At 41.1% G+C, this 17,888-nt stretch overlaps 1 protein-coding gene across 1 annotated transcript in view; it reads right to left on the minus strand.

The window, feature by feature from the left end:
• Positions 1-6,181: 6,181 nt before the first annotated feature.
• The window catches only part of RGMA (repulsive guidance molecule BMP co-receptor a), a 95,863-nt gene continuing 84,156 nt past the window's right edge, over positions 6,182-17,888 (minus strand). The window contains exons 3-4 of the mRNA XM_089653103.1: positions 15,569-16,086; positions 6,182-10,044 (exon numbers count right to left, since the gene is read on the minus strand). Of these exons, the coding sequence (XP_089509229.1) occupies positions 9,352-10,044; positions 15,569-16,086 (1,211 nt within the window). The 3' untranslated portion in view covers positions 6,182-9,351. The remainder of the gene's footprint in view (positions 10,045-15,568; positions 16,087-17,888) is intronic.

Here is a 17,888-nt window from a genome sequence, read left to right on the forward strand (position 1 = left end):
TGTATCCATGGCTTATTTTGCTGAGAGTTAATTTTGAAAAACACACCCTGTTATTTCTGGCAGTGGCCATCTTGAGTAATGGCAGACAATTCATGTAGCAATAACTTCCTGGAATCCGTCTGCCCTTAGCTCAGGCATTGGCTGAGCTGAGAACCTTCCCTCCCTTCCTGAAGGCTCCTGGGATGTTTGACCTCATTTGCCTAGGCATAGAAACCAGCATGTACAGTGGGGATCGAAAGTTTGGGCACCCCAGCTAACAATTTGTATTAATGTGCATAAAGAAGCCAAGGAAAGATGGAACAATCTCCAAAAGGCATCAAATTACAGATTAGACATTCTTATAATATGTCAACAAAAGTTAGATTTTATTTCCATCATTTACACTTTCAAAATAACAGAAAACAAAAAAATGGCGTCTGCAAAAGTTTGGGCCCCCTGCAGAATTTATAGCATGCACTGCCCCCTTTGCAAAGCTGAGACCTGCCAGTGTCATGGATTGTTCTCAATCATCGTCTGGGAAGACCAGGTTATGTCAATCTCAAAGGTTTTAAATTCCCAGACTCATCTGACCTTGCCCCAACAATCAGCACCATGGGTTCTTCTAAGCAGTTGTCTAGAAAACTGAAAATAGTTGACGCTCACAAAGCTGGAGAAGGCTATAAGAAGATAGCAAAGCGTTTTCAGATGTCAATATCCTCTGTTCGGAATTTAATTAAGAAATGGCAGTCATCAGGAACAGTGGAAGTTAAAGCAAGATCTGGAAGACCAAGAAAAATATCAGACAGAACAGCTCCCAGGATTGTGAGAAAAACAATTCAAAACCCACGTTTGACTGCACGATCCCTCCAGAAAGCTCTGGCAGACACTGGAGTTGTGGTACACTATTCCACTATAAAGAGATACTTGTACAAATATGGTCCTCATGGAAGAGTCATCAGAAGAAAACCTCTTCTACGTTTTCACCACAAAAATCATCGTTTGAACTTTGCAAATGAACATATAGACAAGCCTGATGCATTTTGGAAACAAGTTCTGTGGACCGATGAGGTTAAAATTGAACTTTTTGGCCGGAATGAGCAAAGGTACGTTTGGAGAAGAAGGGGCACAGAATTTAATGAAAAGAACCTCTGTCCAACTGCTAAGCATGGGGTTGGATCAATCATGCTTTGGGGTTGTGTTGCAGCCAGTGGCACAGGGAACATCTCACAAGTAGAAGGAAAAATGGATTCAATAAAATTTCAGCAAATTTTTGATGGTAACTTGATGCCATCTGTGAAAAAGCTGAAGTTAAAGAGAGGATGGCTTCTACAAATGGCTGAAGGTTTTGCCATGGCCTTCACAATCTCCTGACCTCAACATAATTGAAAATCTATGGATAGACCTTAAAAGAGCAGTGCGTGACAGACAGCCCAGAAATCTCAAAGAACTGGGAGACTTTTGTAAGGAAGAATGGGCAAAGATACCTCAAACAAGAATTGAAAGACTCTTGGCTGGCTACAAAAAGTGTTTACAAACTGTGATACTTGCCAAAGGGGGCAGTACAAGATATTAACTCTGCAGGGTGCCCAAACTTTTGCAGATGCCATTTTTTTGTTTTCTGTTATTTTGAAAGTGTAAATGATGGAAATAAAATCTAACTTTTGTTGACATATTATAAGAATGTCTAATCTGTAATTTGATGCCTTTTGGAGATTTTTCCATCTTTCCTTGGCTTCTTTATGCACATTAATACAAATTTTTAGCTGGGGTGCCCAAACTTTCGATCCCCACTGTAACTGAAGAAATGTAAAAAAAAAACCAAAAAAACTTTAAAACAAGTAAATATATACTTTCCTATCCATTTACTAATGCTAGCAGCAAAATGATTAAAAATAGTCAATGTTGATTGAGATTGAAGTTCCACTTTAATTTAGCGACAGAGTCAAGGTAACCCTTTCACTGTCATCAATGTATCTATTTCATTAGAGGCAGGACCAGCACGTAAGCATACTCCCAGCCATTATAGCAGCCTGGGCTTATCCATCCCTCCTGAACACTGGGAATCATCATGGCAGATGTTAGTATAGAAAACCTCATGAGATCAGCTACCATTCATTCACTAATATCTCCTCGAAAGTATGAACCTGGAAATGCTCAGCTCTGAGCAGGGGCGGACTGACAACTCATGGGGCCCCCGGGCAATAGGGGATCATGGGGCCCCTGTGTGTGTCCTTGCCCAAACTCAAAAAAGCCTATGAAAAAGGTACCAAGGGCATCTCATGGGGTCCCCTACTGACCCCGGGCCCTCGGGCAGTGCCCGAGTTTCCAAATGGTCAGTCCGCCCTTGGCTCTGAGCACTTCAGGCTCAGCTACCGAACTTGAACACTATAGCTAAGGAAAAACTGATCGAGCCACATATCTGCTCGATCAGATTCAACAGTGTGTATAAAAGACCCCTGATGCAGAACCTGTCATCTTCACTATGCAATGACAGCAATAAAGTAAAAAAAATGTGCTTTTTACCATACACTATATTGCCAAAAGTATTGGTCGGCCTGCCTTTACACGCACATGAACTTTAATGGCATCCCAGTCTTAGTCCGTAGGGTTCAATATTGAGTTGTGGCCCGCCCTTTGCAGCTCCTAGATTGTAAGCTCGAAAGAGCAGCGCCCTCGATCCCCTCATGTTTTGCATTGTATTAGTATTGTTCTGTCACATGTTCTGTCCCCCTTTGTAATGTACAGCGCTGAGCGAACTATTGGCGCTTTATAAATACTGTATAATAATAATAATAATAACAGCTTCAACTCTTCTGGGAAGGCTGTCCACAAGGTTTAGGAGTGTGTCTATGGGAAGGTTTGACCATTCTTCCAGAAGCACATTTGTGAGGTTAGGCACTGATGTCGTATGAGAAGGCCTGGCGCTCAGTCTCCACTCTAATTCATCCCAAAGGTGTTCTATCAAAGGTGTTGAGGTCAGGACTCTGTGCAGGCCAGTAAGGTTCCTCCACCCCAAACTCACTCATCCATGTCTTTATGGACCTTGCTTTGTGCACTGGTGTGCAGTCATGTTGGAACAGGAAGGGGCCACCCCCAAAATGTTCCCACAAAGTTGGGAGCATGACATTGTCCAAAATGTCTTGGTATGCTGACGACTTAACAGTTCCCTTCACTGGAAATAGGGGGCCAAGTTCAAACCCTGAAAAACAACCCCACACCATTGTCCCCCATCCACCAAACTTTACACTTGGCACAATGCAGTCAAGCAAGTACCATTCTCCTGGAAACCACCAAACCCAGACACGTCCATTGGATTGCCAGACAGAGAAGCGTGATTTGTTACTCCAGAGAACACGTCTCCACTGCTCTAGAGTTCAGTGGCAGCATGTTTTACGCCACAGCATCTGACACTTTGCATTGCACTTGGTGATGGAAGGCTTGGATGCAGCTGCTCGGCCATGGAAACCCATTCCATGAAGCTCTCTACGCACTGTTGTTGTGCTAATCTGAAGGCCACACGAAGTTTGGAGGTCTTTAGCTACTGTCTGCAGACAATTGGTGACTTCTGCGCACTGTGTGCTTCAGCATGTGCTGACCCCACTCTGTCATTTTACATGGCCTATGGCTTCGTGGCTGGGTTGCTGTTGTTCCCAGTTACTTCCACTTTGTTATAATACCACTAACAGTTGACCGTGGAATATTTAGTAGCAAGAAAATGTCACGGATGGACTTATTACACAGGTGGCAACCTATCACGGGACCACGCTTGAATTCACTGAGATTCTGAGAGTGACCCATTCTTTCACAAATGTTTGTAGAAGCAGTCTGCATACCTAGGTGCTTGATTTTATACACCTGTGGCCACGGAGGTAATTGAAACACCTAAATCCAATTATTTACAGGGCGGGCCCAATACTTTTGGCAACATAGTGTATATGCAAGAAATGAGTGTGGCTGCTAAAAAGTTAAGAACTCATTCAAATTGCCCGAGGCATTGTGGCGAGTTACTGGCGTGGTGTCTTGCACATTATGTGCGTTAAAAAACACATTTGTTAATAACAGACATGTACCACAATGCACGGATGATTCACACCTGCACGTCGAGGTGTCCTGTAATGTTGGAGTGCCATTTGAAATTAAAGGAAGAATGAATTAAAAATGAATGGCACCACAACACTTTACACTTAGTTCTGTGTATTGATGTAGTAAAGCATCTAAAACAGGTGTTTTTATGTGCATTACTACAATACATTAGTCTAATTATATTTTTTTTCCTTCTCATAATGCAGTATAATATCAATAAAGGCAAAGTGGATTACCAGCCTCTGAATGCTAGGATTCTACCGGTGAATGCATTGTGTAGTACTGTATGTCGACAGAGGAATAATGTGTACCCAAGCCTTCTAGTATAACCCATCAGCTCCTTCCACAATCAGGGCCAACTCCCCTATATTCAGGCAATAGGGATTATTTACTAAAACGGCATGGTGCAAACTCTGGTGCAGCTCTGCATAGAAACCAATCAGCTTCCAGAGTTAGAAGCTGATTGGCTACCATGCACAACTACACAAGATTCTGAGTGCTCCAGTTTTAGTAAATCCCCCCCTCCCAATTGCACATTCATGCTACTTTTGAATATATCAGGAGTGTAACGTTACAAGTGTAGATCCAATCCTGCAGGCGTTGCCCGTCTTTGGCCACAGTGGACACATTGGGATTGATATACTAAAGATAAATAAGCTGTTCACTTTGCAAGGTAATCTTCACCAAGTGAATGTGATAAAAATTTGCTTTGCAAAAAACACCCAATCACATGCAAGTAAAATAAAACTGTATTTTTGCTTGCACATTATTGGATGATGGAAGGCAGCAGAACTTCATCTCATTCATCTAAGCTAGGGGGAACTTCCTGTTCACAACGTGAACAGCCTAGTTGCCTTTGGTAAGTCAACCCTATGTTTTGGTGGTGCAAGCGGGCCACTGTATATTTGCTTTCCTTTTCTGACCACACCTCTTTTTCTATTTCCCTTTTGGAAAATAATGCACCTTATAGGTATTACTGGGCAGGTATCTACATATCAGGACTGGATCTAGGAGAGTGCTGGGGTGCATCCCTCCCCAGATCTCTGATGTGGGGGGGGGGGGCACTCACTGACCCATAAGCCAGTTTGATGCAGACAGGTGATGTAAGGGGGCACTCTAATGGGGATAAATTATTTTATAGGACAACTGATGTAAGGGGGGGCTCTGATGGGGACATTCATTGATGTAAGCGAGCACTCTGAAGGGGACAGCTGATGTAAGGGGGCACTTTGATGGGGGCCATGATGTAAAGGGTCACTCTGATGGGGACAGTCAAAGTGAGGGGGCACTGTGATGGGGACAATCCAAGTAAGGGGACACTCTAATGGGGACCCTGATGTAAGAGGACACACTGATGAGGACAATTGTAAGAGGGGACTCTTATTAGGAACACTGATGTAATTGGACATTCTGATGGGGACACTTGATGTAAGGGGGCAGTCTATTAGGAACACTGATGTAAGTGGACATTCTGATCGGGACACATGATGTAAGGGGGCAGTCTATTAGGAACACTGATGTAGGTGGACATTCTGATGGGGACACTTAATGTAAAGGGGGCAGTCTATTAGGAACACTGATGTAGGTGGACATTCTGATGGGGACACTTAATGTAAAGGGGGCAGTCTATTAGGAACACTGATGTAGGTGGACATTCTGATGGGGACACTTGATGTAAGGGGGCAGTCTATTAGGAACACTGATGTAGGTGGACATTCTGATGGGGACACTTGATGTAAGGGGGCAGTCTATTAGGAACACTGATGTAAGTGGACATTCTGATGGGGACACTTGATGTAAGGGGGCAGTCTATTAGGAACACTGATGTAGGTGGACACTCTGAGGGGGACACATGATGTAAGAGGGCACTCTGATGGGGACACCTTATGTAAGGGGGCACTCTGATGAGTAGCCATGATGTAAAGAAAGACCCTGATGTAAAGGGAGACTATGATAGGACATTTGATATAAGGGGGCACAGGTTCTGTTTAATCAGATTTGAGCATTTCTAGAAAGGCAGATGCAACACAGGTTTAAGGACATCAAATGAAAAAGGCAGGTGCATATGTGCAAATGAGGTAGTCCTTTTTTTTCACAAATAATGATAAACAACTCAGACTCAATGATAAAAACCTTTACTTGCAGTTTTTCAATAAATAATTTACATTATCTACATGAGTCAATGTGTATGAAGAGAAGTAAAAACAGGTTTGCTTTCTTTTTCCCTTTTGCTGTAAAGTACATTACTTCTATATTAGATGGGTCTATCTTGGCATCATTTAACGAGAAGGTTTTTATTTTTATTTTTAACACAACCACAATAAAGTGCTTCACTTATTTCTAAACATTGACACACCAGCAGTTATTTCCTTCTCAACCCAGAGTTACAACGTGAAGTAAACTACAGTAGACAGTAGGCAACGTTCGAAGGACACTCCAATGTCTGTTCATGGCTGGAGAAACATAGCTGTGCTAAACACTAGCATGTAGCAGGTGATAGGACAATGTATGTAGCAACAACTTCATGGGAATCCCAATTTAATGAAGACAAAGAACTATTTGCCCTTTGGAGATCAAAGTGCTGTGGTAACATCATGGGAAATACAGTTCTAAATCAACTGTAAAATGTGATGCCTTGCATCTCCAGCAACAGATAGATCTCCAAAAAGGAGACTTGACAGAAACATTGCAAGAACAAACAGGGCTCCATTAGCAGTGTCAATTAGTACCACTGGCGGTTGACATCTATTAGCAGAAGATAGCAAATTCATTGGGTATCCAAGAGCAATTTCAATTAGCCACAGATTTATATCCACTGAAGTAAATCAAGGTACCAACAAAACTCAAGATTTCATCTAAATTTTTAGGTACAATAGCTGCATGGTTCCAGAGATGTGTCCACCTATTCGTCCATCAGTAACCAGGTATGTTTTTTTTTGCAGTGGATTGGTGAAATGAAACCATGTTTACAGCTGAACTACTGCAGCTCAGAGAGATACCAAAGCCTGAAAGGGCTTGTCTACATAAGGACTTTCCCACTTGGTTTTTTCTCACTTTTCAATGGGACTCGGCATGAAAAACCTCTTCTGTTTACTGCATCCTAAGTCACTGTTATTGCCGTAGGGCAGCTCCTTTCTTCTTGCAAGTGCCCAAAATTGTCAGGAAGCTTATCGCCTATGCCCCAACAGAATTCAGTAGATTTATGGAGTGTGCCATGAGTTACATCCACCTTTCGTGAAGATAGTTCTGTTCAAACAAGATGTGTAAGTGCTGGAATAGATACAAAGTATCCTTGGGCCAGTTTTTCAGAGTAGAGCTCCTGCGGCTGAAATGTAAAAACGTGGCTGCTGAGATCTATTCAAAACCCAAAAATATCAACAGCTGAAAGAGCATCCTGTCTTTTGACACACTATAGGGGAACCCTACAGTATGGTCTAAACCAATGTTCCTGAGATCTCAGCTTGCCATACCTTGCTAATGTATGAAGTATTCTATGTCTAATGTCTCAGTGGTGGTAAATTCAATAAACTGACGGGATTGTTGGTGCTGTCCACTAAACGGGCAGGAGGTGCATGAAATGGCATTGGTATAGAAAGTCACAGCTGCCATAACATTTTCTGGATCTGGTTGGAAGAAGTTAAACATTTTCCCATGAGAGTTCTAGTGTTTACACAGTACATCAGGAAGGTCAAAATTCAATCTAATGGGAATAAAGTAGTTTCCACATCTAGCTTTTTTTTTTTCTTTTTTCTTTTTCCTTTTTAACACACTGAACACATTACATCTCTATGTACAGTGAAGCTATTAAAAAACACAAACTCTCCACATATTATAGACAACATAAATTACATCCAACATGAGTTGCATTTTTTTTTCCTTACATGTGACTGCTATAGGATATATTTACACTTTACTTCTGCTTTAGTAATCAGTATCATACCAGTAAATGGTGTGTACTATGATCACAGGTTTAAAGACCAGGCTGCTCTGCAGAACATTCTGGGATTTATAGCCATAATATAACAAGCTGTAGAGTTCAGGTTTTTTTTGCCACTAGAGGCGGTCTGACCGTGGTAGGCTAAGCACTCGTAACACTAACCCTGCTGATGGCAGCAACTGTGGTTCAGTTCCTCCAAGCTCTTATCAGGATGCAACATCTGCAGCTATGGGAAAAGCATGCACCTTGACCAATATGCTCATAAATGTTCACCCGTAATAGGGAAAGCTGACTTAGTAAAATGTTAACCCAGACATTTCAAAGATTTAATCTATTCTAGTTTTAAAAACTAACTAGTTAACCAAGATTTTAATCATAGCATAAACTCATTGGTTTTGCTATCTGAAGCTTTACAGTGGCCCTATATGAAAAAATATTTACGAAAAGGAATAGTCCATAAAAACCAGTTTGACTCTTTCATACACTAGAAATTGAATTTAACCCAAAGAAGCCTAATTGGTTGCTTTGGCAATATCAACCAGTCTTCCTTTGAATATACCATCCACTAGGTCCTATGTAACATAAGACCATTACTCAAATATTATGTTTAAATCAAGACTAGCATTAGCATGTCAGGGCTGCAACATATCTCTTGGTCTTTACCCATACTTCTGCTTCATTGTGTTAAATATGGCGGCAATGAGAAGCACATTCCCATATGTGCTACTGTTATGTAATCCGGTACTGTCTGAGAACCCCTAAATTGTTCATGCATTTACAGCTTATTATGGATCACAAAAGCCACATTCACAAAACGCTAATTTTCACAGCCACCATGATACTTGCAGTACCACAAATAAACAAGAGAGGAATACACCTTTTCCCCTCTGCAACTTCAAAATGTTGATTGAACACATGAGGTATGGTGAATGAATGCTCCGCTAGGCAGATTTAACAGATAAGCAACATCTTATCCATGATTATGTTGTGTCAGAGATGCATAAGCAAGGTTAAAGGCTCCTAATTTAGCTCTTCTAGAGTCCATATCCTAAAGGATTAAGAAGAAACCTATTTAAAGACATCTACTCTATGAGGGTCATCAAATGGTGTTTACACTTTGGATCAATGGTAGATGTCTGGCACTAGAGCAAACACAGAAGCGGTAGATCTCCCAAAGTGAGTTTTGTGGTCTCCTTGGTGTTAAAAGTATTTAGGTGTACCTTTAGCAAGTTGTTGAACACTTTAAATAAATTATTCATACGGGTGTTAGAACTTGTGCTTTCACAGAAACAAATACACCTTGAGTAACTAGGTCTGCACCTCTGCAATCATCCCACAAATGTGAAAAAGATTTACACGGTAAACATAACTTTACAGCAACACTGAAACAAACACACTAACACCACGAGAAGCTTGGCCATCTCTAGGCCTAACCGAGGAGCGGAATTGCCAGGCCCCAAGTCTGTGGTCCTTTCATACAGATGAATTTTGTCCTTATTGGAGTGTAATAACTTTACATCCTCAAAGGCATAATAAGCAGCTAGAGTGAAATTCACATCTCCCGTAGTAAGGAGGTCAAACACGCAGGAGTGAAAGTAAAGGTCCTCCACTGGAAGCTTCTCCTTACACTTGGCTCCTGCCATTTGAGGAGTAAATGGTGGCCCACGTCTCCACAAGCCAGTCTCTGGGGTTTGAGAGTGAAAGGTTCGGAAGTCAATTTGCTGGTTCTGAGGGCAGCCCTGAAGACACAGGTAAAGTCCCTGGTTTTCTTTATCTTCAACTGCATTCACCACCTCCTCTGGCATACGCACTGCAAAGGTTAGGTAGCGGCCAACTTGTCGAACCACTATGGTAGTACCAATGTATTTGGCTTGAATCTCTATGTGCTGCCCAGCAACCTTCTCAATAATTTTCAAACTATTAGCTCCACTCTTATCTCCACCATTCTTGGATCCATCTATAAAAGCTGCTGGAAGCTCATCCATTTCAGCTTGGTAGACCTTCTGGTCTACACACTCCTGGAAGTTCTTGAAGATTATTGTGATCTGTGGAAAAACAGTAGAATGTAAATCAATAAGTGTGTAAAAACAAAATGAAAATATGAAAGGCCTCCTTTATACAAAACATAAACTCTACAAACAATAGCATGTTGTGACTTGTTGTGATTCATTGACGATGCAATTTTGAGCTTTGTCCTGCATTACATTTTTACATTTTTACACAATGCACATCAACACATATGTATGATGTGAACAGGGCACATAGAGAACAAGTGCTTCTATGTGTCATTCTGCTTATCAACATAGTTCACCTCACCTAGTGTGAACAAGTTTATTCAAGGCCAATATAAAAAAAACGCAACAACTCACAACAAATGAGAAGTCAGATTTTGGCCAAGTTGTCAGAGTAGTCAGACAAGTTGAATACTGATTTTTGAATCGGTTCCTCTGATGTTACTGCAAACCACTTAGGAGTTTTGGGTGTTCCAACTTTGTGTGTTCCAAAATGCATTATCATAATAAATTGAACATTAAACAGTGAAAATGGGAACCTCCAATACTAGTCAATACAGGTATTTTAGAGCCAGACACTTAAGTACAGAAAAAATTGTTAGGTGGTTTGCTAGCATCTACCAGAAACACAAGTAACAGTATGGAGTGATCATACAATTAATCTACACATTTGAACTAATCTAAAACCAAATAAACCTACTGAATATCACTGATGGTAGCAAAATATAGATGAACCACATGTGGTACCCAATTTTTCCCATGCTTTCATAACCTAATAAAGCAGGTATGAGTTATAGGTCGTTATTTATTACCATAAAAACTAAAATATCAGAAGACACAGGAACCCTAACACTTTAAAGGCTGCAAAAAGCTATAATAATACAAACTGACTACTTTAAAGTAAGTCTAATATAGAAAAGTTAAAACGTGACATATTTCAAGGGGTGTTTAAGTACCCAAATATCCACCAGTTTTCCTAGAGCCTGCCTTCAACACCAACAGCTGTCCTGGTGAGGCCAAAGCCATAACTCCCAACTGTCCATCAACTGGAGGCGCTGTTCGGTTTTCCTTCTCAGGTGTTCCACTTTTTGGTTTGAAGTATAGACCTCTAACAAAATGTAATAGTTACCTAAAGTGTTAATATTTAACTACACTACAGTAAACTTTCATCTAACCTCTAAATTTGAAAGGCTACGTTTTTAATATTAGGCCACTTTTACACATGGCGGACTCTGCCTGTGATCTGCTTACTGATCTCCGCTGAGCAGGCAGGTGACAGGTCTGCATAAGTGGACATGGCTCCTTCTCCTCTATGGGCGGTCCGTTGTAAACGGTCCATTTACACTCAACTGCCGTCCGATCCACTGGATGGAAGGGGAGTGGATCTGCATCCGTCTGTTTTTAGCTGGTCGAATTTGAGCTAGGCAGGTGTAAACAGACACATGAATGTTTACACCCGCTGCTCTATAGAGGAGAATGGAGGTTTTGATCTGGTCCGAAAAATGGATGGCCCGATCGGAACATTTGTATGAAAGGGGCCTTAGTGGTGAAAAAAACAGGCATTTTTTGTGCATACATTTTCTTGGTTTGTTTACCTGGGACATGGAAGAACTATGTTCTTTGATTACATATTTAGTGCTAAAAGGTGTCCACTGTCCCTCCGTCATCTCAGAATGTTGGAAGGTAAGCCAATGCGATAGGTCAATAATACTGAGCCTTGGGAAGCAGGAAAAAGCAGAGATGTGCTTCTTGGTCAATATTTGCAGGCCAAAACACTGCTGAATTTCAAGGAACCCCCCACAGAACAAAAAGAAGAGTGACCTTTGGCCACTGGCTCCTGCTGCTATCAATCTGTCTAAGGAGGAGGGGACAGCGTCGAGAGCCGCTGCTTTTGTGCAAATCGCTGGATCGGATCGGGCTCAGGTAGGTATAAGGGGGGGCTGGTGCAGATTCTGCAGCACAGCATAGAATGCATTAGCATGAAAAACCTTCAGGCTTTAGAACAACTTTAATTATGTTAAGGAAAGGAGTAAGGGGATGTGAAGAAATACTTTATTTTACCCTGTTTTCAGGGTAAAATACAAAAACAATCATTGTACCTTGCTAACAGCACCACATAGGAACATTTTTAAAAAATACAATAAACCTCTCTATGCCCCAGGTCACCTGTTGGGCTGAGAAACCTATATAGCAGCCTTTCTCAACTTTTTTTGCCTCAGAGGAACCCTTAAAATAATTTTCAGGTCTTGGGGAACCCTTACTGAATAAATTAATTGGGAAACAATGGGAAAAAAGACTTATACATGTGTAGTCAATAGGAAGAAAAAATGTCCTTGCAGTAGCAGTCAGAATGCCACCCATGTAGACAGTGAAAAGAACATTGGAGTCATGCTGCTGGCTTTGCCAAGTGGAGTTGGTCCTGCAACTATGCAGGCATCATCAATTAGGAGTTCAATTGGCTACAGCTCAAGGAACTCCTAGCAACCTCTGGAGGAACCCTGGTTGAGAATGGCTACTATATAGGGATCATTTTGGAGTGTCACCCCATCAACAGACTGTGCAGTCATGACAGCTGAGCCGATGTACAGTGAGGAAAATAATTATTTGATCCCTTGCAGAATTTGTAAGTTTTCCCACTTGCAAAGAAATGAAGGGTCTATGCTTTTTATCATAGGTGTATTTTAAATAATCGAGACAGAATATCAACCAAAAATCCAGAAAAAACACATGATTCAAATGTTATAACTTGAGTTGTAGTTCAGTCAGTAAAAAAGGATTTGATCCCCAAGCAAAACATAGTACTTGGTGGAGAAATCCTTGTTAGCAAGCACAGAGGTATGATGTGTCTTGTAGTTGGTTACCAGACTTGCACACATCTCAGGAGGGATTTTGGTCCATTCTTCTTTACAGATCTCTAAATCCTTATGGTTTCTTGGATGTTGTTTGGCAACTCAAAGTTTCAGCTGCCTCAATAAATCTTCTATAGGATTAAGGTCTGGAGACTGGCTAGGCCACTCCATGACTCTAATGTGCTTCTTCTTGAGCCTCTCCTTTGTTGCCTAGGCGGTATGTTTTGGGTCATTGTCATGCTGGAAGACCCATCCATGATCCATCTTCAGTGTTATGGGAAGAAGGTTCTCATCCAAGATTTTACAATACATGGCCCCATCCATTGGCCCCTCAATGTGGCAAAGTTGGTTTGTGCCTTTAGCCTTTAGAGAAACAGTCCCAAAGCATAACGTTTTCACCTCTGTGCTTGACTGTAGGGATGGTGTTCTTAGGGTCATAGTCAGCATTTTTCTTCCTCCAAACACGGTGAGTAGAGCTATTGTCAAAGAACTCAATTTAGGTCTCAGCTGACTACAGACAGGCCTGTACATGTCCCTTCTTGAGGATGGGGGAACCTTGCGGGTGCTGCAGGGTTTAAATCCATGGTGGCGCATTGTGTTTCCAATGGTTTGTTTGGTAACTGTGATCCCAACTGACTTAAGATCATTCACAGGCTCCTCCTGTGTATTTCTGGGCTCAGCCCTCATTTTTCTCATGATCATCCTTAGCCCATGAGGCAAAATCTTGCATGGAGTTCCAGACCGAGTGCGGTTGATGGTTATTTTGTATTTCTTCCATTTGCGAATAATCACTCCAGCAGTTGTCGCCTTCTCACCAACCTTCTTGCTGATGGTCTTGTAGTCCATTCCAGCCTTGTGCAGGTCTACAATCTTGTCCCTGATATCCTTTGACAGCTCTTTGGTCTTGCCCATGGTGGTGAGCTTTCAATGGAAGAAAGGGATTCTGTGGACAGGTGTCTTTTATACACATAATGAGTTGTTGTTAGGAGCACCTTCTTAAATTGACAAGACTAATCTGTGTACCACATTAGCATATAGCCAGTCTGTGGGAGCCAGAATCATTGTTGGTTGGTAGGGCATCAAATACTTGTATTACTCACTGAACTACGACTCAATTTCTAACATTTGTATCATGTCTTTTCTGGATTTTTGATTGATATTCTGTCTCTATAATTTAAAGTACACCCATGATAAAAATTATAGACCCTTCATTTTTTATAAGTGGGAAAATCTACAAAATCTGCAGGGGATCAAGTAATTATTTTTCCCACTGTATATCTCTATGTGTGTAGCTGCAGTATGTGTATTTTGTTAATAAAATAGCGGACATCTAACTGAGTTGCCATATCTATGGACATCTAACTGAGTTGCCATATCTATGGACATCTAACTGAGTTGCCATATCTACTAATGCTTTCATGTTGGATTTAACACAACAGTAGATGTATGTAAACGACACTTCTCCAGGCAAGCAGATACAGCGACCGACTGCAGGTGCATAGCCTCTCCAGGATCTGCCTTCTCCCCTCCAGGCATACAAATACATAAACCACACTCTGCTGTGTTTTTTTGCTGAATTGCAACAAGCTTTATTGAAGTCAGATAGGTTAGACATTCTCTTTCTCGTGAGATGTGACTCCGCCCTCTGATGCGTTTCACCCATTGGGCTTAATGATTAGGCCCAATGGGTGAAACACGTCAGAGGGTGCAGCTATGTCTCACAAGCGGGAGAATGTCCTTCGGACCTATCTGGCAGTTCAGCTAAAAACACAGTGGAGTAAGGCTTAAGTGTTTGTATAGGAGGTAGATCAAATATACATTTAGTATGAACACATTTTTATACTTTCTACATTTCTTCGGTGTAGGCAGTCAAGCCTTAAAAAAAAAAATTACAGAACAAAATAGACATATCATAGACTTGGAAGACAGACAATTAATAAAATACTATTTAGCTTTCAGGCCAAAGGTGTCAAGAAAGTCTAATTGATCCTTCAGCCTGAAGCGTTAAAAGAATGGAAAGAATGTGAACACAGCGCCAGGAGAGATCTAAGCTATCTAGAGATCAAATGGCCAACTCTGACTACTCTACACTCAGTAGAAAACTGAAGCAACAATAGGTTAACCCATTAGCTTTAGAGTATTTTTGTTCACAAGAAACAATTAGAAAATTCCTTGGGTTTTCAAACCTGAAACGGAAAATATGCAGCTGAAGGGAGGAAGCCAACTGACTGATATGGGAAACAAAAAGACTTTCCTTTGTAAGATTTTCCAAACATAAAGGTACAGAAATTGTGCTGCAGCAGCCTGTGAGTCCTTGGTATAAAGTATAAAGTGGTGACATGCCAAAATAAAGCTGGCCATAGATGGTTTGTATCCTGGCCGGTTCAGCAGGAACGAGCTGGGATTCGAACCATCTATGGGCAGGCTAACTGTACCCATTCAATTACTGCACCACTTGGGTACAACTAGCATGTTGAATTTTTCAAGAGATTATTGCTAATGGCTATTATAATTGCTAGCAGAAATAACTGTGTTCTCCAAGCGGAAACGGATCCCCCCACCCCCTGCTGGGAGAACACAATAGCTCTGTGGGATGGATTCCCCCATCAACACTTACTGTGTTGATGGAGGAATTGAAAGATTTCTTTCAATGGCATCATGTATGGCCTGCCTTGGTCCACAGGTCACAATTTAAGGACTCAACGTACCTTGCTTGTAGCAGTTGCAGCGGACCCTGGATGTACAGGAGTGTTGGTAACTTGCACGTTCAAGTAATTATTGTCTATAAGAGGCCATGCCCCCTGTATTTTGCAGGTCTGGAAAGTGTCCAAAAACGTCCTAAGATGGGGATCCCCAAAGAGTCCGCAGTGGGTGTAATTTTGGGCTGAAGCATGCCGGTGGAAATTCTTTTCATAATTACAGACCTCAGGGCTGTCAGACCTTTCCTGGCTGTCCCATGGAGGTGGAGTGCGTACACGAGGCTGAGAGGTGGGGCCATCTTTCGAACAGTTGTGCTGGATCATGAGGTCATCAATGCCATGGACAGCTGAATGGTAAGCCAAGTCTCCTCTACAATAGCGGGCAGTGCGTCGTGTGCAATGGGCATACGACCTTATCGCTGTACAAACTTCTACAGGGTCCTCTGCGCCTATGTGGTAATGGGAGTTTGATGTTGTTAACCAGAACTCGGAGTTACACTTCAAAATTCTGCACGAGGAGCCGGCCGCTGCAAAAACAAAACAAAGTTATCAAAACGTGTGACTTCATAACTTTACAACAGATGTATAAATCTTGTGTTCAAACAAACTCATTATGAAACAGAAGGTACAAAATATGGAAGCAATCTTAGACTTGATTACATCTGCTCTCATCAGCAAGAAATTTCAGTTCCATGCAATAAACTAAGCAGATCTGAACTCTATCAGTCCAAAAAAACTTAAAAAAATGTGTGCTTCTATTTCAATGAATCAGTGGGTAAAGCCAGCCACACATGGCTAGATTTTTGTTCAAACATTTGTAGAAACATTGTTCATCAGAACATATTTTCTTGCCAGCATCGAGTCAACTATTTTTGTTTGAAAGCCCCTAAAATTTCATCCAGACCTACTATTTAAATGGAATTTCAGGCGTAAATTAAACAAACTTCATTACAATAATGGGATTTTCCCCAAACTAAAACCATATTCAGTGTTAGAATTTTGTTCATTTGAAAAAAAATTTCAATCCTGAATTTTCTCGACACTATGGTTGAAAACAGGTGTCAATCTAACCAATTGAAAACAGAAAATTTTAAACAAACTTCTACTGGTGCATAGCCAACCTATATATTGTCCTTTATCGCTAATGATCTGATAAAAGCTCTATATACAGTAAGTATATAGCTGTTAGCCAATCATTACAGTTTAACTACTTCCTGTCCGGACACTTTTACCCCCTTCCTGTCCAGGGCAATTTTCAGCTTTCAGCGCTATCACACTTTGAATGACAATTGCGCGGTCATGCAACACTGTACCCAAATTAATTTTTTACCATTTTTTTGAGACAGATAAAGCTTTATTTTGGTGGTATTTATTCACCGCTGGGATTTTTATTTTTTTTGCTATGTAAATGAAAATCTTAAAAAATTTTGAAAAAAAAGTGTTTTTTTAATAAAATTTTGCAAATAAATAATATTTCATCATAAGTCTTGGCCAAAATTTATTCCGTTATCTTTTTAGTAAAAAAAAATCCAAATTAGTTTATAGCCAAAAATTATAATTTTTAAACTTTTTTTTTTACATTTTTATTTTATTTTTTTATATTATTATTATTTTTTTTTTTTACATACTGTCACCCTAGCAGTACAGTGTCACCATGGTGACACTGTACTACTTGTGGGGGGTGATGAAGATTTTTTTTTTTTTTACACTGATTACTTTTACACCCATATAGGATGTAAAAGCAATCATTTCTCTTTCTCTCTGTCTGCATTCTTGCACTCATTGAGAAGTACTGAGTGAGCTGTGATTGGTCACAGCTTGTCACATGGTACAAGGCTGTTGTGAATAGCCTTGTACCATGTGACCTCTGTGATCATTCACAGATTTCACACGTAGTAAGCAATGATGTCACAAGTGACATCTTGCTTACTACTTTGCATGTGATCACTGATTGGCCAATCAGTGATCACATGATCAGGACTTCGTACAGAGGTCCCGTCCGACGATCGGTGTTTCACTGTGTCTGGAGGACACAGCGGGCACCGGATCGCGGTGCTGCATGCTTCCAGGGAGCGCGCACAAGCAGGGTGCGGGGAGGCTGTTTATAAACGGCCACCCGACCCTGCAGTGCCACCGTCCGGCCGTTTATATGCAATGGCCGGTCGGGAAGTGGTTAAAGGACCATTGCAATGCTTGCCAAAACAAATATATCTCTCTGAAGACGTCTGTCCTCCCCAAGAACTGCTGTAGATCACCTAAAGCCAACCCAACCTTTCCACTGATTCAGACACTTCTTTACCATTGTATAACAAATTATTTTTTCCTTCCC

This window comes from Staurois parvus, unplaced genomic scaffold (assembly GCF_062004578.1).
Source record: "Staurois parvus isolate SC_StPar_1 unplaced genomic scaffold, SC_StPar_1.0 ptg000698l, whole genome shotgun sequence".
Classification (NCBI taxonomy): domain Eukaryota; kingdom Metazoa; phylum Chordata; class Amphibia; order Anura; family Ranidae; genus Staurois; species Staurois parvus.